We start from the raw sequence: 24,928 nt of genomic DNA, 5'->3' as shown, positions 1-24,928 counted from the left end.
TTCTGAAAAATCTCCAAAATTCAAAAGATAAACAATTGTTGTTGCTGTTGTGAGTGTTTCACAAATTACATTGATGAATTTTAATTTTTTCTCACTGTTTCTGTTCAATGATGATGGTTATCACACGCATTTTCTTGATCGATTTTTTTTTTTCGTTCGTTCGTTTTTCTTTATTTTTTATCGATCAATTAATTGATTGATTGATTGGTTATATATTTTATTTTATAATATAAATTGTACTTTCATTTTTTTCTGTTTTCATGTTTTCACATTTTTTTTAGAATTCAATTTCTTTTTTTGTGAATTTCAAAGAGAAAAAATTCAATTTGGGCATTCGAACACACAGAAAGAAGAAAAAAAAGAAAGAAAAAGAAAAATAAAATTTGCATCCTTTTTTCATTCATTTAAACAAACGAAAAAAAAATTTTTTTACTCGAAAATGCCGCAAAAATTTCAACCAAAAATCCGTACGGATAAAAGATTACGATTAGAAATTGATGAATTATTGGCGGATGTTAATGATTTTATGTGGCTGTGGCATGGATGGCCAATTTGGATTTATCGTAAATTGAAGTATGCACCGAATACAATATCTGCGAATGACCGGCAACAAATTAAACGATTATTAACCGATCAGATACCCGATCCTGAACAATTATCATTTGTTCGTCGTATGATTGAAACACAGCTGCCTGAAAGTGATGAACGCAAAAATCGTATCGAAAAATTGGATCGTGCCATTTCCAACACTGAACATGGTCGATCATTTCTAATTGAATTGCTACAGAAGATTGATGATTTATTGGGACCACAAAAACCACAATCAATGGAACTAGCTCATTTCAATGATCTAGAATTGCAATCACAATCGATGGACAATGGATCATCATCAAATAAATATGTTGCAACAAGTTGGAAATCATTGACAGAAATTTTCACTAAAAAACCACGATCATTTCGCAGTCGACAATTTATTGAATTATTGATGATGAAAAATATTGCAAAAGTTCAAGATGTTTCTGCTGCTGCTACTGCTGCTTATGCGGCAGAAACGACCACGACGACAACGATAAAGAAATCAAATTATGTTGAGAAAAAAAATTGAAATTTTTTTATTTATTTTTTTTAGCCAGCAGATGGCAAGCCTATAGCATTGATTGATAATAAAATGAATTGAAACATTTTGACAACTCAATATTTTCGGTCGATGTGTCGTTTCTCCGGGTACATATATCGTGATTAATAATCAAATTGATTGTCGTCGACTACTATTTTAATAAAGTGCCTTAAACTCGGCGGATTATAGTCTTATTTCATCATGACATCGACCAAAGAATTTGATGTAATCATTTTTGGTGCTACTGGTTTCACTGGATTCTATGTACTTCGTGAATTGTTGCTTTCGTTGGAACAACGTAACCATGAATATCAAAATTTAAAATGGGCAATCGCTGGTCGTAATGAACAAAAAATGTCAATAAAATTAAATGAAGTTGGTAATGAATTGAATAAAAATCTTACAGATGTGACAAAAATTGTGGCTGATGTTTCGAATTCAAATTCATTACTGGAAATGGCTCGACGTTCACGTTTGATTATCAATTGTGTTGGACCATATTGTCATTATGGACGTCCTGTAGTACAAGCTTGTGTCGATGCAGGTACACATCATATTGATATTTCTGGTGAACCAAATTATATCGAAGCAATGGCTATTGATTATCATCATCAAGCCAAAGAGAAAGGAATAATTATTTTATCAACATGTGGATGGGATTCTATTCCTTGTGACCTTGGTGTTCATTTCACTAAACAACAATTTCTTGGACGTTTACATTCGGTTGAAACGTTTGTTACTACGATTCCAGGCTCAGAAGGATATAAAATCAATACCGGTACATTGAATTCAGCGATTAATGGATATCGAACCATGAATCAATTGCGAGCTATTCGTCGAAGACTTTATGCTGAAGTATTGACGAAAAAAATTCCAAAAAGTCGTACAGTTCTTAAACGAAAGTAATTCATTCATTTTCTGATTACTGAATAGTGTTTAAAAAAATTTTTTTTTTGTTTTCATTTAGAATTGCTCCATTCACCCGTTCTGAAATATCCGGATGGAATGTTGAATTTCCTGGAAGTGATCGTTCAGTGGTTCAACGTACCCAATACTATAATTATGAACATTTCAATGAACCACCATTGCAGATACAAACCTATTTCACGGTTGGATCATTTACTCATTTGATTGGCTTAATTGTTTTTGCAGCTATGTTTGCCCTGATGACAGCTACATCGTTTGGTGCACGATTATTATCCGAATATCCAGAATTTTTCACAGCCGGTGCTTTTAGTAAAAAAGGCCCATCACGTACACAAATTGAATCGACTCGTTTTCGTACTACGATTATTGGTCGTGGATGGTCGAAACGAGTATTGGAACAACAACAAAATAAAGATGATATTGATGTTGAACCAGACGAGGAACCTGATGAAACAATTATGGTACAAGTTTCTGGTAAAGACCCCGGTTATATGGCAACATCAACTTGTTTGGTTCAAGCGGGTCTCACCATACTGATGGAATCGGATAAAATTCCGAAAGGGGTATTGACACCGGCATCAGCATTTCGTAATACCCAGCTATTAGAACGTCTCCGTGAAAGAGATTTTAAAATTGATGTCGTTCAATCAATTGGAAATTGAAAGTTTATTTTTTTTTGTTTTTAAAATTATCAAAAATTTTTATTTTTTTAAAAGGGAATGTTGACATTAAAAAGAAATTGAAAATAAATTTTTACCAAAATTGGTTTGGAAAATTTTCGACATCATGATTAAAAATTGAATTGTGTGTGTGTGTGTGGAAAAAAAAATTAAACCCTGAATGAATAATGAATAATAATAATAAATAAAGATAATGATGATAATTATAATAACTATAAAAAAATGGAGATATAAAGAATTGAGTTGGATCAAACATGATCATCATCATGGATTTTGTATCATGATTGATGTGAAGTGTTGCTAACACTGTTAGAAACATCAATTGCTGTTGTTGTTGTTCTAACGCTGATAGAATTCAAAACAACAGCATGATTATTATTTTTAGCCAATGTAACGATAAAACCATCGGCCGATAATCGAAGTCCACAACATCGTGATACTTTTACATATGGACAATCATGATCGCCAAGTAGTTGACCTTGTTCATTGAATACTGAAATATGAAATCGATTGCCATGTGAATCACCGCAGATAATATCACCACAGTCCGATATATCAATGCCATTAGGAAATCGAAGCATTTTTGCTGAAAGACGGCGAACCAAAACACCATGTGCATTGAAGACACAAATATTATGACCTTTAAAATCACATATGTAGAAATGTTTGTTATGGAATGTAATATCCGACGGTTCCATCATATATGGTGAACAAGTAAACCAATTCAAAAGGCCACCAAATTCATCCATAACAATCAAACCAGAACGAACCGAGTCGACAACAATAATACGGCGATCTTGTGTGGTAGTCAAGCCGCTTACAATATCCATCGGTGGCATATCGATTAAACGAATGTAATGACCATCCAAAGAGAACATTTGCATTCGAGAACGTTTTGTGCCACGATCACAAACTATAAATACAGGATTAGAATCTTCGGGACGTAAAATGGCTGGTGGTAACATTGCAATCTATTTTTATAGAAAAAAGTCAAGATTATCGCTAATTCATTTAAAATCTTACCTTTCTTGGTTGATGAAGTTTTCCATGTTCAATGCCATATTCGCCGAAACTAAATTTGAATTTCCCATTAAAGGCAAACACACAAATTCGATGATTGTTTGTATCGGCAATAACAATATCATCGTTAACGCCAAGACAAAATCCATGTGGTGTATCTAAACAACCGGGTTCAGTACCAATTTGACCAAATTTATAAGCCACTTGTAGTTGTTTTGCTTCTCCAACACTAGCATTATTCAATGGCAATGACATTGTTCCATCCGATTCTGTTTCATAGATGACTGATGATGAATCCAATGGACGATAGATAGGTGGATTCGATAAATTGGCTCCACTACCACCACCACCAGCAGCAGCACCGATTCGTCTAAATGGTTGAATCGATGACATTGATCCAGACCAAGTGTTGGATGTGTTGTTCACCAAAGAGGATTGTGAAGAAAAAAAGCCACCGTCTACGCTGTTTGCGAAAAACCAATTTAAAAAATTGAAAAATCTTTCATCCGACTTGCTACGAATTTCAATGTAAAACAAAATGTTGAACAATTCGTGCAAAGTGCGTTGTGGAAAAATCGACGTATCATTCAAATCAGTCATTTTGTTCGACAATTCATGTGCTATTTGTCCATAGCCATCCTGAGCCAATTGTTTGATAATCAAGTGATAGAGAACGGATTTTGATTTTGACATTTGTTGTGATAAATGTGAGTCATGTTCCGGAGATGTATTGCCATTGAAAAAACCAAAATTGATGAAATCTTGATTAGCACATAAGGTATGAAATATTTTATGCAAAAATGGATAATCCTGATCATTGCATGGCGTTGCCGTCAACATTGGTACAGATGATTCAAATTGAGCATGATCGTTGAAATTGCAACAATTAAATGATGATCCAGTAAAAAAATCTCCAGAACGGGAATGTTGTTGTCGTTGTCCGTGTAATGATGATACATTGGCATCACCACTACTTGTACTGGTCACATCGGATATCTGTAACGAAGCAAACATATCTTGCATCGAAAATGTTTGATCATTATTTTCATGAGAATGATTGGAACCATCAATTCTTAGCGTATCGTCCATGATGATGATTGTATGTGAAAAAAACGAAAAAAAATTCGATGTAAAAAAGAATAAATTTTCGTTTAAAAGTGGTGGTGTTGATCAATTGAGAACAAAAAATCCGAATGATGATTTTTTTTTGCGAAAGAACAAAAAAAACAAATGTAACAATGACTGTACCTTTCAATACATGTATCTGATGAGTGCGCTGTAGCTTGAACAAACAAAAGAAAAAAAAACATGCAGGAAATACCGAGCACACAATAGCCAACCCTTCATAGATGACATTCACTTTTCTTTTCTTTTCTTTTCTTTGATGATTTTTGATGAACTTGACAATTTTGAAATTGATGTTTCATTTCATTTCATACCCATAATTGCAGGTTTGTTTTGAATATCGTTTTTTTCTAAACATTTATTCATCCATTCATTACAAACATAGGCAAATTAAATCGAAACAATCCAATAAGACTTGTGTTTATCGGAAATTTTTTTTTTTGTGAAATTGAAACCTCAAGAGGAGGTAGGTGCCGTTCTTTTTTTTTATATATCGCTTATAATATATGTCTAGTCATGTCAAATTGAACCTAACTTTTACAAATTCTTAACTATTGGCTTTGAGTTTCTCATGTGTAAGGTGAATGACAACAACAAGTATTTGCTTTTCTCCTTTTATTTTATTCAAACTGAAGATTTAATTTTTATATATCACTTTCATTCAAATTAGGCTGAGGAAAAAATTGACCCTTTTTCATTGATTTCGATTCGATTTGATATTTGACTTTAATCGTCGATAAAATCCAGACATTCATCAGCACAAAAACGTTTATAGTATTGTCTGTCCACTTTGCCCATTGATGTAGATTCAAGTTGTTTATCATGGATTTGAATTATACCACCACGTAATCGTTGATGATAGCCAAGGTTTTCTTATCGAGAGAACAATCAAATTGATAAGAATTTTCAGATATAAATGTGTAACAATAATGTGTCTTACCATTGGCATATGTTTCCAATTCTTTGATCGTGATCTGATCCTCATTTATTATGACATATGCTCTTGGAACCTGATTATATTTACGATGTTTAACCGGTACTACCACTATTGCTGTAACAGCTGGATGATTCATCAGGCAGCATTCAATATCGGCTGGAAACACTGAATAGCCATTGTATTTGATTAATTCTTTGATTCGATCAACAATTCTCAAGTTTCCTTGCAAATCTAATTGGCCAATATCACCAGTATGAAACCAACCATCATCATCGAAAGCACGTTTCATTTCTTCTGGATTATTATAATATTCACGAAACATGCTTGAACCACACAAGCAAATTTCACCGGATTTACCCGGTGATGTGATGGTTTCTTTAGTCACTAGATCCATCAGTTTCATTTGATAACAACCAAGTACTTGGCCCACATTATCCGGCACTCGATCTAAACGATCATTCGCTGAAATGAATATGCATTCAGTTGATCCATATGCTATATTTTTTGATTATTGGTTATTAATAATAATTTATCTATTTTTTTAGATAATCCATCAATAATTACCATCCAAAATTTTTATACCAAGCTGATGGAACAAAATATCAGCCGTACCGCTCGATAATTTTGATCCACCAGCCATTACTAAACGAATATTTGAAATATCATGTCCTCGGTGATTTTTGGCCAATAAATTCATAACACTGGATGCACCATATACTTGACCAACATGATATTTTTCTATTGTTTCAAACAATCGATCAATTTGTGAATAATCCAACAGTATTATCGGTGTTTGTGTGGCCATCAAAAAAAATAATAAACTATTTCCACTTAGATGCCCGACTGGATATGATAATAATGTTGGTAAACGATGATATGGTTTCATTGCTTCGAATCGTTTCAAATGAATCATATTGTTCAGAATCGTTCGATGTGTATGGCAAGCACCTTTTGGAATGCCTGTTGATCCAGATGTAAAAACTATTGTTACGGTTGAATCTAGCGATTTAGAAAAATATGGTACTGTGGTTTTGATTCGATTGTTGTTTTCACCAGAATCCTGAAAAGCTGTAATTAATTTTTCGATTGTACTATATCCACCGATCGGATTATCAGATTGATCATTTTCGAATATCACCACTTTTAATCGGTTTTTATAATGAGAATATTGCTTTTGTTGCAATAAACGTTCAAGTTTTGGATAATGATAACGTGCTATGAACAAACATTTAGCCTGTGTCCGATCCAATTGTTGACCAAGATAGAATGATGAAAATACAGCTGCAATCGATGTATATGGAACATTCAATAGCAAACAAGCACTAATAATGGTCACATATTGGATAGAACTATCACCCATTATTGCACATATATCATCTGGTTCAATACCCAACAGTGATAACATTGATTTCGCTAATGACTGTGCCTGTTGTTCCAATTGACCATAGGTTATTTGTTTTCCAGTTTTACCTTCTGTCTGTGTGAAAAAAAAAATCAAAATCATCAACCTGAATAATTGAATAATTGAATTGAACGAGACTACGTACCAGAAAGATTTTATCACGAAAACTATCATCGATTTGATCACCAAATAAATATTGACCCAATGGTACAATAGTTTCATCATCTTGTTCTGGAAATGGTGGTGCCATTATTTAGTTTAATTTTCCGAAACTTATTGCTCTTTTCTAAACTCTTGGTTGATTAATTTGAATAACATTGAAATGATAGATCTTATATAAAAAAACGGTAATCTTATCATCTAATCATCTCTTTTATGGTTCCTTATGTGTGTGTGTGTGATTTACATTGATTATATCAATCAATCACAAATAAATAAATGAAGGTCATATCATCAAAATATTGTAATTTATTCAATCAATCAATCAATCAATGTTTGTTTATTATAAATACTGAGTTTTTGCTGATTAGTTATTTTTGTAATATATAGATGACCGAATTAGTTCAGTGCCAATCAATCAATATAATAATGATGTTCGTTGTCTTATCCAGGTCAATATCAATAGAATCGCATGTTTTCGTCATTCAATCGATAACTGGATCAGCTAATATTTGTCCTTCATTCAAACGATTATAATATTGCCTATCAACTTTTCCAATAGCAGTACGACGAATTTGATCGACAAATCGTACACCACCGCGAAGTTGTTTTTGAAAGCCCAAATTCTCTCTGGTGTATTGTAACAATTCTTGTTCGGAAATTTGATTTCCTTTTTTCATTTGTACATAGGCTCGTATAATGTGTCCTTCTGTCAGATGTTTCACACCGACAACGCATACGTTATCGATAGCTGGATGTTGTTGAAGAAACAATTCAATTTCAGCCGGTGATATTGACCAATAACGAAATTTAATCAATGCTTTGATTCGATCCACGACGTACAAATGGCCATTATCATCATAGTAACCAATATCACCAGTATGATACCATCCATTTGAATCGATCACTTCATCAGTTGCCCTAAGATTTCGTAGATAACCAAGAAATCTAGCTGGTCCACGAAAACAAATCTCACCTTGTTGAAATGCTGGCAAATTTTCCTTCGTTTCGATATCTATGATTTTCATTTCATTATTCGATTGTGGAACACCTACCGATCCAGGTGAAATCACCTGATGCGCAGGTTGCACAACACTTCCCATCATTTCGGTTGAACCATATAATTCGGATATTTTCACTTGATATTTACTTTTAATTTGTTCAAGTGTATCGGCTGGAATTTTTGCTCCTGCAAACGAAATAACTTTCAATGATTGAAGATTGAATTGCCGATGATGATCATGATTTAGCAAATCTATTGCTTGGCTCGGGGCAATTGGCATCTGTGTTGCTTGATATCGTTCAACATCTAGTAACATTCGCGGTAATTGACAACATTGTTCCAATATTAATGTTTGTCCCCAACACAGGGTTTTCAATGTAGCGAAAATACCAGATACATGTCCAAATGGATACCACATTAGATAACGAATTCCCATTTGTTGTGGTCGAAATATGAATGTCGATGCCAAAACACTTGTCTGTGTGTGAATAGCACCTTTTGGTAAACCAGTACTGCCAGATGTATAGATTATCATTAGATAGTCATTGGGCGATGTATCGAAATATGGAACTCGTTCTAAAATTTCATTGTCTAGTTCTCTCATATTTGCAATAATTTGTATTGGATATTGTTTCATTTCGGATAGAATCGATTCATCTACATCATCACAAATGAATAAGAATCTCAACAATTCTCTAATCGACGTGCGTTCACGAATAGCTTTCTCGACAATCGGTAAACGTTTTCCATCAATCCATAATGTTGTTGCTTGTGAATCTTCAATTTGGCCAATAAATTCAAAACAACCACTAGCTGGTGTAAGTGGTGAAAATGTTATGCCCAAATACATTAATGCAAACATTGAAATAAGATAATCGAGAGAATTGTCGGCAAACATAACGACAAGATCATTTTTCTCGAGACCAATGGCCAAGAATCGCGCAGCTTGTTGTCGAATTTTTCGATCTAGTTCTCCACATGTGATTTGAATGCCATTTCCATGAATGTCTGTCGCATCGATTACGGCTATTGTTTGTTGTTGCTGTTGCTTCAATAATTGTTCCGTTATAAATTGACCAACACTAATCATAGGTAATCGGGTAGATTCATTTGGTGATTTGACGAGAAATTTTTCTTCTTCCAACATTGTTTATTCTTGATTCTCAAGTAGTAGTTCAAGACATAAACAACAGCGACAACAACAAAATAAAACGTCACAAGAAAAATTGAACAAATATGTCAATGTTGGATAAACTAGCCCTTTATATCATATGTTGCTGTTTATTTGCAAAAAATAAAATTAGCATATCGATTTCATGTCACATGTCTATGTATGTAAGTTGTGAATGAGGAAGAAGAGATTTATATATTCAAAATTTATATTTATTTTACACAGAAACAAAAAACATACATTAATAAATTACATTACATAATAATAATATAATAATGAGAACGCGGAAGAGAAATGATCGTTTGGAAAAAACCTGCTTTTTGTCCAAACTATATCCTCTCCAATCGTACTTTTTTTGTTTGACTCTTATTTTTGCCAATATTTGATCAATCTTTGATCATGCAAATTGATCGAAAGGTTCGTTATTTATTCATCATCATCAATGAATATATTAATTATCATGGAAAATTTCTCTCCAAATATATTGATTTTTAATTGCTGATGATGATGGTGACAAATCACCATGGTAACGAGATTTCAAATGTATTGTCGTCGTATCATTTTCGTCGTTTGGGTTGTTGTATTCTTTTTCATTCACGTTCGATTCAAGTCGAAACATTCGTGGTTGTAGTTGTGGAAAATATCGCTTTACAAATTGATCACTGGAATCATAACCAAAATTGCGAATATGGTCATATAGGATTTGAAATAATTGACGTTTTTCTGGTACAAAATGTTCTGGTTCAACCATTGGTGATGTGGAAAAATTCTAGTATAAAGATTCAATATAGATAGAAAAGAATATTCTGGACAATTAAACAGATCAAATAAATTATTATTAGAGATACTCACATTTAAAATTTCTTGATCACTAAATTTTAATATTTTTTCAAAATAAAGTTTTGCCGCATGACTAAAATAACAACGTTTTATATGCAATACCGGTATTTGCAGTAGTTCGTCTTGTGAATCGTAGATGGACATGTATTCTGATGAACCATTTAGCGATATATACAAACTACGAATATCATACATTGGTACATCGATCGGTAATGGTCGAGCTAATAATGCATTTTGAATTTGACAATCATTAACATTGATTGCTACACCGTACAATTTAGGTTTAGCATATCTCGATGATTGCCACGATGTATTTGTTGCACCACAATAAATCCAGCGAATATGAAATAGATATGGATTTATTTGATTGAACATATTCAGTACATTTAAAACTAATCGATCAGATATGTTTTGTTCATCTTTATAGCCACCAATAATGAATAAATCAAAACCATTATCTTGATTATGGTGGTCATCATTTAATCTCGTTTTTACGATGGACATTTGATGACAAATTTTTTGAAATTTTTTCAAATCAACATCTTGTTTGATATGATCAAAATGACAAAGACATATGGCAGATGTTTGATGTGAACGTAGTACTCCAGCAACACATGTTGTCATATCATCGGTTAAAATTGTATCGATGTTTGCTATGGAGGTGTGGAAGGATCAAATGTGTTGCTAATTATAAAAAAATATTAACCTTGTGATATATGTTATTTACCACTTTCCGCGTTGACAATAGCATATTCATGTTGCATTACATACAATAGACGACTTTTTCGTGCATTATATATCTCTACATTTTGTAATGATGATACAAATGAGCTAGGTAATATCTGAAAATGAAACCAAAAAAAAAACAATTTGAAATCATAACTTTTTCTGGTCTGATGAAAGAATCCACTTACAGATAAATTTGGATAACGTTCATATAGCTGATCAGTGGTTTTAATTTCATTGAAATTTTCGATGAAATTAAAATCGACTAGTAACATAATTAATTGATTGAAACCTAAATCGATTCCAACGAAATTATCAATATATTGATGATGAGAATGTTTATATTTTGTTGATTAGAAAAATAAAAACAACTGACTGATGATGCTATTCATATACAACGTTCGAAGGATTCTTTTTTTTAAAAAAATCCGACTTGATTAGAGTGAAAAAATGCAAATTTATTTCATTATAATACAAGAAGAAGAAAAAAAGTAAAACAAAAAAAAAGAATTCACAAACACAGAAAAAAAAATTTATCTTGAAAATGATCAACTTGTTGTTGTTGTTGATGAATTAAATTTGAATTTTTTTAATACAAAATTGTTGATCCGATATCGTCAGACCGGGTATGATTGAATTCAGTGGTCTCATATGTTCCTGATATTTTCGAATCTTTTCGGCACGTTGCCGTCGATTTTCCATTGGATTCGATTTAACAATCAACACGGCTAACGACAATACACGATAGAATAACAGATTGAATAATAACATTTGCAGACAATGATAGAAATGATCATCATGTTGTAGCATCATTACATACAATGTAGCTTGTATCTCTTTTGGGCCACAACGACCAAAACCATATTGTAGCAATATTGTCGCTTCATTTAGAAATCGACAAATTGATAGATTCGATATCAATTGATATACATAGTGCATACGGCCAATTGGATTGAAAAAATTTGATAATATTACCAGAAAGAGGAAAACTCCAATATTCGTTATGGTCAATATGGTGAATTGGCCATTGGTCAATAATGCAAACAGATGGCCCATACCTTGAATGGCAATGATTGAGATCAATACCAATAACACTAGCCACCAATAGATACCTGGTCGTATTGGTTCATAAATGTTTACAATCCATATGTAGATGAATACCACAGGTATCATCGGCGTTATATCGTATAAAGACTTCATGACATAATAGGCTCCGGTACTATACCAACCTGTATTGGTTTGTTGTTGTATAAAATGATTGAGATGATTAATTAATTGATTTATAATTCTTTTTTATTCACTTACCATTACGATGTTCATTGAAAAAATATATGGATTCTTTTGAAAAATTCAACGATGTTTGTAGCACGACAATAAATAGAAATATTGAATTTAAATAGAAATTATAACGATAATTGCTAGCCAGATCCATTTCACGTTCAATCCGTTCTTGGTTACGATTACAAGTTGAATTGAAATCGTCTTCCATATCGATGCAGCCACTTGTGTAGGCAATTTTATTGCTAAAAAATACACGAAGTATCAATCCATAGAATAAATAGATACCAATATAAATCATTAACGACAACCACAGATATCCTTTCACGTAGACCATATAACGTTGACATAAGATCGATACTGATCTTAATGAAAATTGTGGCCGATTCAATTGAATACCATCAATGACCAATTGGGTTTGTTCTGCCAGATCACAATTATCAATACTTGATATCATTTGTTGTTCATTTAATTTAACTAATTTCTGTACAATAGAATCATTATGGTCATATGATGAATATTTGATTAATTGTTCGATTGGAAATTTTGATTTATCCACATCGATATTGATTTCGGGTACTTTTTTTAATTGTTGACTAATTTGATCCGGTGGTCCAGAATAAATGGATACACCACCACGTGCTAGAACATAACATTGATCAAACATCATTAATATTTCGGTATTAGGTTGATGTATGCTAGCAACAATGGTTAGATTGTGACGATGTACCAGGCGACGTAAACAAGCCACGACAATGTATGCTGAATTTGAATCCAAACCACTGGTTGGTTCATCAATACAGATTAGATTAGGCATACGCAATGCAGTTAATTCCAGTGCTAATGCCAGTCGTTTTCGTTCACCACCTGAACAATCCTGTACCAATGTGTCTTCCGTATCGCTTATGTCCAATTCATCCAACAATGTTTTGGCTATTTTTTCATGTTCCACAATCTGGCCTTCACGTTCTTCGTCGCTGTTTTTTAATCGTGATGCATACACCAAACTTTGTTTGGCCGTCAATCCAGGCAATAGATGTCCAGATACATCTTGTGTTATGAAACATATCCTTATCGGTGTGAATCTGCTCAAATATATACGACTTTCTTCCGATAATTTTGTCTTGCAACAGCCATTTAGAACACGTAGTAATGATGTTTTACCGGCGCCTGATGTGCCCATCAATGCGTTCATGGTACCGAAACGAAATTGTCCATGTAAATTGCGTAGAATCAGCCGTGATTCTTGTCGTACTGAACGTATTTCTTTGATCGAACTAGAAGCAAACAGATTAAGTGATCGCCATCCAACAATGATTTTGTTTCGTGAAAATTGTTCAAATTGTCTTTCTTTGCCATGTTTAATGCGACTTATTTCAGACAGTTTAATTGTTTTCTGATCACTGATATTGAATTTATTACGATTTTGTCCATAATCAATTGGTATCGGTTCGTTTTGACTCAGTCCACTGTTCATTGGCAATTTATTATTGTTATTGTTATTATTATTTGTCGTCGAATAATTTATTGATCGCGTGGAATCAATAATTGGCCATCTTTTATTGCCGAAACTAAATCGAAAACACATCAATACGAACGTTAATGAACGTATAATGATCATATTGATGAATACTTGTGTAAGCTGTGTATAAACACGTCGTTCATCAATATTGAATTTCATCATCATAATTGACATTTCGGTTTCCGAATCACACCGGTCAATACCATAAAATGAAAACATTAATCCATTCGATATAGGTTTCGTAGCCAGTATGTTGGATACAATCATCAATATCGGTATGTCCATATGTGCTAAGTTAATTAGATAACCATTGACTAGACTCAATTGTATGAACCATAATTGAGCCATAACGATAGATATTTCCAATTGATCCAAAAATATAAGACTTAATAGCTGTCCAAATGTTTGCATATAGACACAAGAAAGCCAAATGAAAAAAGCAAAATGCCAAAATCGATACCAATTGATACGATAACCATCGATCTGATGATGTTCCGTGGGGAAATAGATTAATATTGTAATGATTAATGAAAACATTGTCACTTCGACTAGTCGAACCAATATAAATGGCCAATAAAATGATGACATTGAATACCAGCCTTTGGAAAAAAAACAAATGTTTTGAGCATCACAGATTATGAGGATTCTTGCAAACACTTACGATTACGATGTTCATGACGAAACATTTTCAACATTGGCGTGAAAAGTATAGCACCAACTCCCAGCATTATAACACCGAAAAACATATTACAAAAGGCTTGATATGCTATATAGCTATCGGTGAATGCTTCATCATCCAATTGTTGTTGACATGTACCACCAACACCGGTGCTTGTTGTTTCCGTTGTTGAATTATCCTGATCACGATCCTGATCATCTAATGGATAACACATTGATGGCCGTATCATACGATGATCGAATACCGTTGCAATTGTTAATAGGAAACATGCATATACCAAAAGTTGATAGGCTAGTATACGAAAATCGACAATAAATACAATGTAAAATATACGATATAATTGTAGGAAAAAATCACGAATCGTAAATGATTTCAATCGTCGTGGCATTCCTGATCCATTCGTTAGAAATCGAAGCTGCTGTTGATTTGTGGTCAAATATTGATGTTCTTCAATCAATGTTTGGTCAGCCAGTCGACTTACACGCGAATCATCGATACCATGACAGGCTAGTTTCAAATACTCTTCTACTGGTGGTCGACTGCCTTCCACTTCGATGCCTAACTGTAATCGTAAATTTGCACCAAGATTTTCCGGTGCACCAGCATAGATGGCTACACCACCTTTTGCCAATATATAAAGCTGATCAAACATTCGCAATATTTCATCATTTGGCAAATGTATTGATACTAGAACCGTTATACGATGTACAGCGGTCAATTGTCGTAAACAACGCATCACTTCTAATGCTGCTTGACTATCCAAACCGGTAGTTGGTTCATCGATGAATAAAAATTGTGGTTTACGATCAATAGACATCAGTTCTTGTGCGACAGCGATACGTTTTTGTTCACCACCCGAACATTGTTCAAAACGACGTTCAAGACAACGATAATCAAGCATTAATTCAGCTATTGTCATATCGATATGTTCATCCATGGTACGGTGATTGGAACAATTGGAATTTTTGAATCGAAATGCAAAACGTAAAATTTCACGTACAGTTAGTCTACCGATTATTGTTTCATGAACATGTTGTTCAATAAAACCACATACGGGTATTTTTCGTTCCACGCGATTCACATAAATTTCTGAACCCGAACACAGTCGTTGAATATTACCATTAAGACAATTGAGCAATGTAGTTTTACCTGCACCGCTTGGTCCCATGAAACCGGTCATGGTCTGATAGCGGACATGGCCATTTAAACGTCGTAATATCACTTTAGTTCTTTGTTGCTGTTGTGTTGGCCACCATGGCCAATGTGGTGATACTTCATATCGTAAATTTCTCCATGCTAACGATATTTCACTATTCACTTGGCCTGTAATAATAATTGGTCGTTGTTGTTGTTGTTGTTGTTGTTTCACTTCGCCCCTAGTAATGATGGCATCATTTATTGTCGTCGTTGTCGATGCTGATGTTGATGATAGTGAACATGATGATGAATTTGTTGTCGATGATGGTGATGATGTCAACGTTTTTGATGATGCGACCGAAAAGGTCGCCGTCGTCGATGATGATGATGTTGATGATGAGGATGAAGATGATGCTACTGATGAGGATGATGACGATGATGATGATGATGACGATGAAGTTGATGATGAGGATAAAGTTTTTGTTGCGATTATCATGATTGTTTCATTGGTTGTTTCACCATCGCCACAATGATGATGACGATGATGTCGATGTCTATGATGATGATGATGATGATGATGGTTATGGTCATCAACATCATAAACAGTAGCTGATGGTCTAGTAGCTACAAACGTACCGTTTGCAGCAAAATGTAATGGTAATGATGTAGGCATGATGATTGTTTTTTTTAATTTTGAGCCTTTAAAATTATGATAAAAACTAGGTTTGATTCATTGGATTGATTTTATTTCAATCTTTTTAACCCTACCAGAAAAAAAATGACGACGACATTAACAATATTCGTTCTAATAACACACATACAGGATTCGCGGATCGATGATCTTGGTGGTTGTTGTTCTTTTGTGGCAAGTGAATGTTTTGTTTGCTTGCCAAGTTTGTTGTTATTCAGTAACAGGAAAACGAAAATAAATGTTGTCGATCTCCGTAGATATATATGATGTATAATTGTACACAAATGATTGATGGATGGATGGATGGATGGAACCCGATGAAACGCGTCCTGTTGTAGTCATTAATCTCAATGACCATGGACAGGCAATTTTTTTCTGTTTCTGTTTCTTTTTTGTTTGTTTTGTTTATGTGATGATGAATACACAAACAAATAAATAAATAAACAACAGATATGAATGGATCAAATAATAACAATAATAATCCATTGCCGAATTGTTTTCTCAAAATTGAAATCAAAATGTTTTTCCCCCAGAACCAAGGTTGTCGTCTCTTGTGTGTGTGTGTGTGTGTGTAAAATATAACCACACACACACACACACAGACAGATAGACACAAATAATAGGCAAGATTAAATGTTGACTATAAAATTGTTGATGATGATGAATCATGTGATGCAACAAACAAACAAACAAACAAAATAGAAACAAGATGAAAAAATTTGTCAAAAATAATCACTAATCATTTCCTATGATGACCATGTTTGTTGTGGTCATTTTCTCATTCATTCATTATATATTCAAGGTGATAGGTAACAATTTGTTGTTGTTGAATGTTTGTGTTGTGTCCATCATGATGATGATTAGAATTTTTTTGCCGTTTATTATATGATTATTAATATTGGCCACTATGTTAACCTTTATGGCCTTTATCATAGCCATTGATGATGATTTCATCATTATAATCGTTTTGTTTTTTTTTTGAAAAAATTTTTTTGTTAAAATTTCATAGTTTTGTCAATGAAGATGGTTGTGTTGTTGTTTTTTTTCGTTTTCCTCGTTCACAAGGTATGTGAAAAAAAAATTTTGAATTTGAAAATTTCATTAAAACAACACAATTCACAATTGGCCAATCAATTTGATTTCAAAATATTTTTGGTTTCATTTTGTTTTGTTTTGTTTTGATGCACCAACAACACATGATGATTGCTTGTTGGATATTGGATAATTCATTATTCACTATTGTTGTCGTTGTTGTTGTTGTTGTTGTTGCTGTTGTTGTTGCTGATGTTGCTGTTATCTTTGTTTTCGTCGTCATTTTTTTTGTTTTGTTTTGTTGGATCGTCTTTGGATCGTGTACACACACGCACACACACACACACAGGCATACACTTGGTGGTGGTCAAATGTAATGTGAGTGTGTGTGTTTGACTCTTTGAAATATACCGTGTCTATATCCTATGTCTCTCATTTTTTTTTGTTTTTTTATCCCGTATTTTTTTGTTGTTGTTGTTGTTGTTGTGGCTCTCATTCTTTTCTTCACCATGGATCGTTGGATGGATAAATGGATAATATTTGATGGTGAAGAAGAAGAAATTTTTCTGGGCTTTTTTTTATTGAAATACGATGATGATGATATTGAATGTGGGAATAGCGTGTCATGCCAATTTCAAATGATGCTGATGATGATGATGATGTGAGATGTGAGATGTGAAACGTTGAGACCTGACAATATAGTGATGATGATGGTGGTGGTTCGTTGTTACCATCATCATCATCATCATCATCATAGACGCCATCGGCATCGTTCTGGACACACACTTGCACACGATAGACATAAACATCGAAAAGAAGCGGCTTTTTCATACGAAAAAAAAAATGTTTGTGATAACACACAAGATCTAACTAGCTATAACTTGAATGTTTGTGTGTTTGTTGAGCATTTTTTTTCTTTTTTGGATCATTCGAGTTTGAATTTTCATTTTTTTTTTTTTTGTTCATTCATTCGTTTTTGCTTGCCAAACGACTTTCAATTTTATTTTCCCCGTTAATTTTCGATGATGATGACGATGAGATAGACTTTAATACTTTTCCATCTCCATCTCTGAAAAAACCACCATCACCACCACCACCACCACAACAACAACAATATGTGGTGTGTGTGTGTGTACGTGGTGGATTCACAACGACCGGGTTAAAATAATCCAAAAAAAAAAAATTTCTCTCCATCTCTATTTGGTCCAGTGGGCCGAATAAGTTTATCCTATCTACTACACTATCCTTTTGATGATCAAGTCAAGTTTACTCTTTTAGTTTTTTCTTTCGCATTCATCCATTGATGATGTTGATGATGGAGAAAAAAAAATTGAATCTCAAATCTTTCAATCATCATCATCAATTCATCACAGTCATAATCATAATCATAATCATCATCTTTTTTTTTCTTCTCATTTTAACCCACAATAGTATATCATATTGATATTGATGAGATTGATGAGAAGCACGTTGATCTTTGATTTCACTTTTCTTTTCAATTTTTTTTTTTTTTACTATCCAAAATTTCTATGAAAATTATAAAATGTCAAACAACGACAACAACAACAAAACAGCAGCAATCGTTGTAATGTTGGCAAGCGTTCAACTTGGTTTAGCATTTTTTTTCTTTCTTTCTTTTTTGTTGTTGTTCGCTTGACTAGACTTCTGAGACTTTTTGGACGCGCCATTCGACCGATATTCGGCATTTTTTTTTCGTTGGCTGGCTGGCAATCACTGATGATGATGATGATGAAAAAAGTGGGCACTAATTTTTTATTTTTTTAAGATTTTTTTAAGCTCAAGATTTCTCTTAGCAGCCACACACACACACATATTCACGCACAATAAAGTTGTGTTTAAAAGTTTTTTTTTGGCTCTTTTTGATTAGCAAAAATTTTTTTACAGTCCGAACAAAAAAAAAATTCGGAAAGAAAGATTTCACACACACACGGCAAATCCCGTTTCTAAACAGCAGCAGCAGCAGCAGCATTGGCCATAGAAGGATAATTTGTTTGTTTCCCGAGCTATGATAATAATTAAAATCTCTCTCTCTCTCTCTCTCTGTGTGTCTCTATCTCTTTTACGTTACGTAACGAAAAAAAAAAATTCAACTTTCTCTTTCATCATCATCATTGTAATCATCCTGATCATGATTACGGCGATGATATCTTTTTGAATTTTTTTTCCTGTGTGTGTGCGTCAGTGTGTCAACATAATTACTTTAATTATTTAATGGATCCAGAAATTTTTTTTTTTGTCACTTGGGTATGACACCAATGTGTTGTTGTATGTTGTCCTCATCGTCATCGTCAATATGGCAATAATGAATTGAATTGAAATTTGATTTATTTCAATCGGTTTCCCCACAAAATGAAACTTTTTTTTCTTTTGGAACACTATGACCTCAATGAGAATTTATGATGATCAATTGGCAATCATCAATTTTAAAAATCCAAAATCAAATTTTTAATAAAGTACACACAGTAGCGAGAAAAATGAAATGAAAAAATTTTTTGATGACACGGCCTTGAATATCGATCGAATATCGGCCTTGATCGTAATCGTTGATTCGAACAAGTCATTCATAAAATTATTGGAAAAAATTTTTTTTTTGTTTTTGTCAAAATTTTTTTTTATTTGTGGGAATTATTTTTTTTTTTTGTTCTCTATTTTGCACCTAATTTGGCTGTTTGGTGAGATATTTTTTTTTTTTTTTTCGTTGTTGTTGTCCTAACTAATTATCACCTAATCTGGGAATATAATAAAACGCACATAGCTTTTTTTCTTGGTCGTGATGGAAAAAAAAGTGAAAAAATTTTCCGTTTTCACTTTTTTTTCTTTGAAGATATCCATATTGATCGTTTTTTTTAAAAAAATTCGATATTGTGTGCGTGTGTGTGTGAAATTTGGCCAAGTTTTTTTTTATTATCAAATTTCTTTGTTTGAAAAAAAAATTGAAGAGGAAAAAACTGATAATGGAATGATGATGATGATGATGATGATGATTCGGTTTGGCTTATTTGATTTGAAAAATTTAAAAAAAAAATTTTTTTCACATGCAAATTGTGCAATTTGTGTGTGTGCGGTATTTGTGCGATTCAATAATAATGATAATGATAATAATCGTTTTGATTTGACAATATCTCTCAATGACTTTCAAGTTGTTGTTGTTGTTGTCGTTGTTAAGCTAGTTAACAAAAATGATGATGATGATTGGCTCACCACTGTGTGTGTGTGTGTGTGTGATGACGATGATGATAATGATTATGGATTGTGTTTTGAGATGGATTAAGTTCAAGGTGATTTTTGTTGTCTCACACAATTATCTATCATCATATGTCTATGTCAATATGCGCGATGGACTAAACGAATTTATTTGGAAAATTTTTTTTGTCTTGTTTTGTTTTTTCTTTCGGAAAAATTCGAATTTTTTTTTTGTTAAAAAAAAATTATATCTCCATCTAGTAGTCGATATTTGAATCTATCTATTTTTTAGTATAATTAGTAATGGAATTTTTTTTTTGTTGTCTCATTTGTTATCGATTGATAATGAAAAGATTAACGATACAAATCATCCTAATATATCCTATTGATGATGGTCAATGGATTTGTTATTGCATATTTGCATTAAAAAAATAAATGCTGCTGCAATCGTATTCTATTATCAGATCCACTTGACACAAAACATGACATTGGTGATGACAAGTGTATGCTGTGTTATCATAACAGAACAGAACAATAAAACAAGATGTTGTTTAAATTGATTATGAAAATATTTTGGTTGTAAAAACTAATCCCAAAGAAAAAAAAATATGCTAACAAACGCTGATGATGATGATAATGATGGAAATACTTGTAATTTTGTTATTTTTCTACTAATCAAATCATTACCAATCTTCAATAATGTCAACATCTGATTTACAATCATTGATTCAAACATATTGTCTTTTTACGTTTGTTTGTTTCGAGCCACCACCACCATCATCGCATTCACCGATTCCATGTCCTGATTATTGTCAATGTTTTACGGCTCCACTTGGTAAGTGATTCGATGATTTCAAATTTTGTAATTTTCATTTATATATTCATTTATCATTTATTTTTCTAGATGATGGTGTTCCGAATCAAACGCTTAGTTTAATCTGTGAACGAATCGACTCATTACAGGATGAACGATTTCCCAAACCTGAACAATATTTTATATTGAATTCGTTGATAATCAGAGCCAAAAATGAAGATTTCCAACCAGTGAATAATCCGACAACAAATATTGCAGTTCGTCATTTAACATTACAAGGATTTAATGGCCAATTTTCAAATATTGGAAATCAAAAACCAACAATATTTGATTGGCTTGATACTACCGCAATAAAATCATTATCATTCATTGAATGTAATCATAATGTTATCACTTATGATTCAATTGCTTTTGATTTTGCTAAAATGAAACATTTCTCTGAATTACAAGTGCTAAGATTTGAACGCTGTTCATTGGAAATTATGGATGAAGATTTTAATAGTTGTGCATTACATAAATTACATACAGTGTTTATAACACGATCGAAACTTGAATATATTCATCGACAAGCTTTTCATACAAAAGCTCGGCAATTACGTCGAATTATTGTGGCTGAAAATCAATTAACCAATTTAAAATGGATAACTTCGGTACCGGAACCATTTGAATCGCTTTGGCAATTAGACTTGAGTCACAATCGTCTGAGAATATTACCCATTGAACTGATTGATAAATTGCCTAATCTAAATGTTTTATATGTTCATGGAAACAATTTTAAATGGTTCGAATTGAATACGTTACAACCATGGTTCAAAATTCAAGAATTTCGTTTATCCAACACAGACACTAATGTTTTATATGTAAATGATCGAATGCAATGGATTAGTGAATTTCCCTCGATATCCAAACAAATTCATTCATCATTTACAATGGATTCTTTTCTCAATCATTATCATTATTGTACGGAAGAAGAAGGTTTAGTCAAAATGGATTATTTATTGAAAAATTTAGGATCATTACTTTTTCGTTCATACATACCAGATCGTCTGATTATTGACAATATTGGTGATCATGGTCAATTGATCATTAATCATTGCGATGTCAATGACAATTCCGTTCAAATGAATGATCCAATCTATTTGATTGGCCTGGAAATATCTCCTGTTTTGATTCGTCACAAAGATTCGTTTTTTAAAACTCGTTTTCTGCTTGAAAATGCCATACCACCGATGCAGATTGTTCGCACGATAAAACATGCTATAAAATTACCATTAATGAATATGGACATGTGGAACATATGGATGAATGGACAGGATAAACTAACTGTAGATGAGGTGATATTATGGATTGATATTGTTTGCGAACTTTTAGATCTAGTCTATACGAAAGGTCAATACGTAATGTTGACACTTTGGCCATATGAAAATTCTATCAATTTTGCAATGCCATCTGATTTGTTACATGCTGAAAATTTCAAGCTATCAATAATTAAACCATTACTCGATGAAATTGGTAATCATCCAGCATTAATCGGTATTGAAATTGTTGATAATGCTTTTTATCGACAGTTATCGAATTCAAAACAGAATCTAGACCCTGAAAAACTTGATGGTTGTCCATATGATGAAGAATTTCTTCGACAAATTCGTGATGAAATGGAATTTATTTCCTATCATGTACGAATGTTTGAGGATTTCACTAGTGAACATATGATTGGTATCGGTATGGATAGTAATTGTAAACCATGTTTACCATTATTATTGATTGATGAATGTTTATTTGGTGGATCAATAAAAAATGAAGCCAATGTTATTGATTTTGTTACAATACGTAGTGCAGTTTCAGCTACTAATTCTGAATATGGACATCGTCGATTGCAAACTGATTATCAAAAATGGTTTTCACAACATTCGAAAATGAATTCAATCGATAAAAAACATCTTTTCTATTCAATATACGGTGATGATGTTACCCTGTCTGATGATGATGTACAAATATTGAAACAATTTACAATGGGCTATTTTACACCTTCCTATTATAATCCATTTGAATTACATAATCATAATCAAATCAGAACAGCAAATACAACGATATATGATTAAAATTTTAATTTTCCGTGCTCAACTTGCACCCAATAGATGGCGATATTGATTTTGGATGTCAATTTTTTTCTTTTTTGTCTCTTGTCCAAATTGTGATTAATTGTGTTTTGTCCATTTTTCATTCGAACAAAAATATCATCGAATTCAGCCATTGATGATGTTTGATGATCTGGTTTGTTATTAGTTGCTTTGTGGTTTTTTTCAGTATTTTTCATCATTTTGCCCCAATGTACAATGTATATTCATGTTAATGATGATGATTATAATCATTTGCATAACAACAACACAACAATCGAAAATTGTTATTTTTTGTTGTTGTTGTTGACTGAATAAAATATTTACGATAATAATAAAAATATATTAATAATATAGAATATTCTTCTGGCTGATGATGATGGGTACAATATTTATTTGGCCAAAAAAAAATACAATTCTTTACGAGACTATTCTCGCTAATAGAATCTATCTATGAATCCATCTACATCATCTGGATTTTATTCCATTCTCTCTTTCTCTCTCATTCTCATACGATCATCACCGTTTATAAATGGTTTTATAATATCATCATGGTCTATCTTTATTTGTCTATTTGTGTGTGTATTAAATTGTGATTAATAATGGCTCTTTCAAGATCATCGCCGTGTATTTGTGTTTGTGGTTTTTTTTTCGCTTCAATTTTTGGCTGTCACTTGGATTCTTTCTCGGTAATTTTTTTCTTTTATATTTATTCACCATATGCATAAACGAATATTAGCTAATGGTATGATGATGATCCATCCATCTATCCATCCATCCATCTAGATTTTTTTCAGACTTTTTATAGTGAAAATGTTTTTTTGTGTTTGTGTATATGTTGTGTTTATATTAATGCTCCATTGTCATCGGTTAGTGATGATCATGATGATGATGATGATGATGAAGTAACCAAACATCTCCATCTATATTCACATTCATTCATTCGCTGTGCCATGTCATTATTACCCGATTACCATCCATATATTCTGTGATGTGTGAGTGTGTGTGGATAAAATTGAATTGAATTGAAAAAAAACTAGAATTTATAATATGATGATGATGACGATGATGATCATGATAGATATATTCATCTTTCTCTCTCTCTCATACATCAATTTAGATCTGTGAAGAGAATGAATGGAGGAAAATTTTATTTTCATTTTCCCCATTCTTTCCAGCCAAAAAAAAAGAATCCTAAACAACTTCAATTGGCCATCATCATTTTGAAAGAGTGAAAAAAAATTCATATTACTCGATTCATTCATTTTATTTTATTTTTTAAGAGAGAAAAGAAACCAGATTTTTTTTTATTTCTTTCTTATGAGAATTTTTAATGACCTTTTCTTT

General features: G+C 32.6%; 9 protein-coding genes across 10 annotated transcripts in view; 4 read left to right on the top strand and 5 right to left on the bottom strand.

Annotated features, from left to right (window-relative positions):
• Positions 1-189: 189 nt before the first annotated feature.
• Positions 190-1,195, top strand: LOC124496128 (uncharacterized). The gene has a single exon (XM_047059599.2). It carries the CDS (start codon positions 440-442, stop codon positions 1,103-1,105), a length of 666 nt encoding a protein of 221 aa, XP_046915555.1. The 5' UTR covers positions 190-439; the 3' UTR covers positions 1,106-1,195.
• LOC124496127 (saccharopine dehydrogenase-like oxidoreductase) lies at positions 1,178-2,794 on the top strand. Its single transcript, XM_047059598.2, has 2 exons — positions 1,178-2,019; positions 2,085-2,794. The coding sequence occupies exons 1-2, from the start codon at positions 1,319-1,321 to the stop codon at positions 2,704-2,706; spliced, it is 1,323 nt and encodes a 440-aa protein (XP_046915554.1). The 5' UTR covers positions 1,178-1,318; the 3' UTR covers positions 2,707-2,794.
• On the bottom strand, positions 2,710-5,035 carry LOC124496143 (uncharacterized). The gene is made up of 2 exons (XM_047059620.2): positions 3,748-5,035; positions 2,710-3,695 (listed from the first exon to the last, which is right to left on the bottom strand). Exons 1-2 carry the CDS (start codon positions 4,831-4,833, stop codon positions 3,003-3,005), a joined length of 1,779 nt encoding a protein of 592 aa, XP_046915576.1. The 5' UTR covers positions 4,834-5,035; the 3' UTR covers positions 2,710-3,002.
• A 134-nt stretch (positions 5,036-5,169) lies between these two features.
• The window catches only part of LOC124496156 (uncharacterized), a 43,873-nt gene continuing 24,114 nt past the window's right edge, over positions 5,170-24,928 (top strand). The window contains exon 1 of the mRNA XM_075733264.1: positions 5,170-5,335. The gene's annotated coding sequence lies outside the window, so the exon portion shown is untranslated. The remainder of the gene's footprint in view (positions 5,336-24,928) is intronic.
• LOC124496147 (uncharacterized) lies at positions 5,470-7,517 on the bottom strand. Its single transcript, XM_047059624.2, has 4 exons — positions 7,354-7,517; positions 6,371-7,283; positions 5,810-6,301; positions 5,470-5,741 (listed from the first exon to the last, which is right to left on the bottom strand). The coding sequence occupies exons 1-4, from the start codon at positions 7,456-7,458 to the stop codon at positions 5,596-5,598; spliced, it is 1,656 nt and encodes a 551-aa protein (XP_046915580.1). The 5' UTR covers positions 7,459-7,517; the 3' UTR covers positions 5,470-5,595.
• Positions 7,653-9,651, bottom strand: LOC124496146 (uncharacterized). The gene has a single exon (XM_047059623.2). It carries the CDS (start codon positions 9,515-9,517, stop codon positions 7,853-7,855), a length of 1,665 nt encoding a protein of 554 aa, XP_046915579.2. The 5' UTR covers positions 9,518-9,651; the 3' UTR covers positions 7,653-7,852.
• Ntan1 (N-terminal amidohydrolase 1) lies at positions 9,738-11,480 on the bottom strand. Its single transcript, XM_075733739.1, has 4 exons — positions 11,296-11,480; positions 11,109-11,223; positions 10,394-11,034; positions 9,738-10,310 (listed from the first exon to the last, which is right to left on the bottom strand). The coding sequence occupies exons 1-4, from the start codon at positions 11,380-11,382 to the stop codon at positions 9,993-9,995; spliced, it is 1,161 nt and encodes a 386-aa protein (XP_075589854.1). The 5' UTR covers positions 11,383-11,480; the 3' UTR covers positions 9,738-9,992.
• Positions 11,545-18,186, bottom strand: LOC124496135 (uncharacterized). 2 transcript variants are annotated; one of them, XM_075733244.1, is made up of 4 exons: positions 16,492-18,186; positions 14,569-16,422; positions 12,413-14,506; positions 11,545-12,336 (listed from the first exon to the last, which is right to left on the bottom strand). In XM_075733244.1, exons 2-4 carry the CDS (start codon positions 16,394-16,396, stop codon positions 11,681-11,683), a joined length of 4,578 nt encoding a protein of 1,525 aa, XP_075589359.1. In that variant the 5' UTR covers positions 16,397-16,422; positions 16,492-18,186; the 3' UTR covers positions 11,545-11,680. The 2 variants fall into 2 exon arrangements, with proteins under 2 accessions (XP_075589359.1, XP_046915566.2); XM_047059610.2 differs by having other exon boundaries at positions 14,569-18,186.
• Positions 21,264-23,922, top strand: LOC124496140 (uncharacterized). Its single transcript, XM_047059615.2, has 2 exons — positions 21,264-21,485; positions 21,555-23,922. Exons 1-2 carry the CDS (start codon positions 21,350-21,352, stop codon positions 23,564-23,566), a joined length of 2,148 nt encoding a protein of 715 aa, XP_046915571.2. The 5' UTR covers positions 21,264-21,349; the 3' UTR covers positions 23,567-23,922.

This window comes from Dermatophagoides farinae, chromosome 8 (assembly GCF_024713945.1).
Source record: "Dermatophagoides farinae isolate YC_2012a chromosome 8, ASM2471394v1, whole genome shotgun sequence".
Taxonomy (NCBI): Eukaryota; Metazoa; Arthropoda; class Arachnida; order Sarcoptiformes; family Pyroglyphidae; genus Dermatophagoides; species Dermatophagoides farinae.
The sequence above is the reverse complement of the archived record's forward strand: the minus strand, read 5'-3'. Positions and strand labels throughout refer to the sequence as shown.

What these genes read in the sequence shown, in the direction of transcription:
- LOC124496147 (XM_047059624.2), bottom strand. Translation starts at nt 7,458, where the DNA reads ATGGCACCACCATTTCCAGAACAAGATGATGAAACTATTGTACCATTG. An exon ending in TTCGTGATAAAATCTTTCTG is followed by an intron (nt 7,284 to 7,353) that starts GTACGTAGTCTC and finishes TTTTTCACACAG; the next exon opens with ACAGAAGGTAAAACTGGAAA. An exon ending in ATTGGAAACATATGCCAATG is followed by an intron (nt 5,742 to 5,809) that starts GTAAGACACATT and finishes TCTCTCGATAAG; the next exon opens with AAAACCTTGGCTATCATCAA.
- LOC124496140 (XM_047059615.2), top strand. Translation starts at nt 21,350, where the DNA reads ATGTCAACATCTGATTTACAATCATTGATTCAAACATATTGTCTTTTT. An exon ending in ATGTTTTACGGCTCCACTTG is followed by an intron (nt 21,486 to 21,554) that starts GTAAGTGATTCG and finishes TTATTTTTCTAG; the next exon opens with ATGATGGTGTTCCGAATCAA.
- LOC124496146 (XM_047059623.2), bottom strand. Translation starts at nt 9,517, where the DNA reads ATGTTGGAAGAAGAAAAATTTCTCGTCAAATCACCAAATGAATCTACC.
- LOC124496128 (XM_047059599.2), top strand. Translation starts at nt 440, where the DNA reads ATGCCGCAAAAATTTCAACCAAAAATCCGTACGGATAAAAGATTACGA.
- Ntan1 (XM_075733739.1), bottom strand. Translation starts at nt 11,382, where the DNA reads ATGTTACTAGTCGATTTTAATTTCATCGAAAATTTCAATGAAATTAAA. An exon ending in AACGTTATCCAAATTTATCT is followed by an intron (nt 11,224 to 11,295) that starts GTAAGTGGATTC and finishes TTTCATTTTCAG; the next exon opens with ATATTACCTAGCTCATTTGT. An exon ending in GTGATCAAGAAATTTTAAAT is followed by an intron (nt 10,311 to 10,393) that starts GTGAGTATCTCT and finishes TCTTTATACTAG; the next exon opens with AATTTTTCCACATCACCAAT.
- LOC124496127 (XM_047059598.2), top strand. Translation starts at nt 1,319, where the DNA reads ATGACATCGACCAAAGAATTTGATGTAATCATTTTTGGTGCTACTGGT. An exon ending in CGTACAGTTCTTAAACGAAA is followed by an intron (nt 2,020 to 2,084) that starts GTAATTCATTCA and finishes GTTTTCATTTAG; the next exon opens with AATTGCTCCATTCACCCGTT.
- LOC124496143 (XM_047059620.2), bottom strand. Translation starts at nt 4,833, where the DNA reads ATGGACGATACGCTAAGAATTGATGGTTCCAATCATTCTCATGAAAAT. An exon ending in AACTTCATCAACCAAGAAAG is followed by an intron (nt 3,696 to 3,747) that starts GTAAGATTTTAA and finishes CTATAAAAATAG; the next exon opens with ATTGCAATGTTACCACCAGC.
- LOC124496135 (XM_047059610.2), bottom strand. Translation starts at nt 16,396, where the DNA reads ATGCCTACATCATTACCATTACATTTTGCTGCAAACGGTACGTTTGTA. An exon ending in TCGTCATGAACATCGTAATC is followed by an intron (nt 14,507 to 14,568) that starts GTAAGTGTTTGC and finishes TTTTTTCCAAAG; the next exon opens with GCTGGTATTCAATGTCATCA. An exon ending in TTTCAATGAACATCGTAATG is followed by an intron (nt 12,337 to 12,412) that starts GTAAGTGAATAA and finishes AAACCAATACAG; the next exon opens with GTTGGTATAGTACCGGAGCC.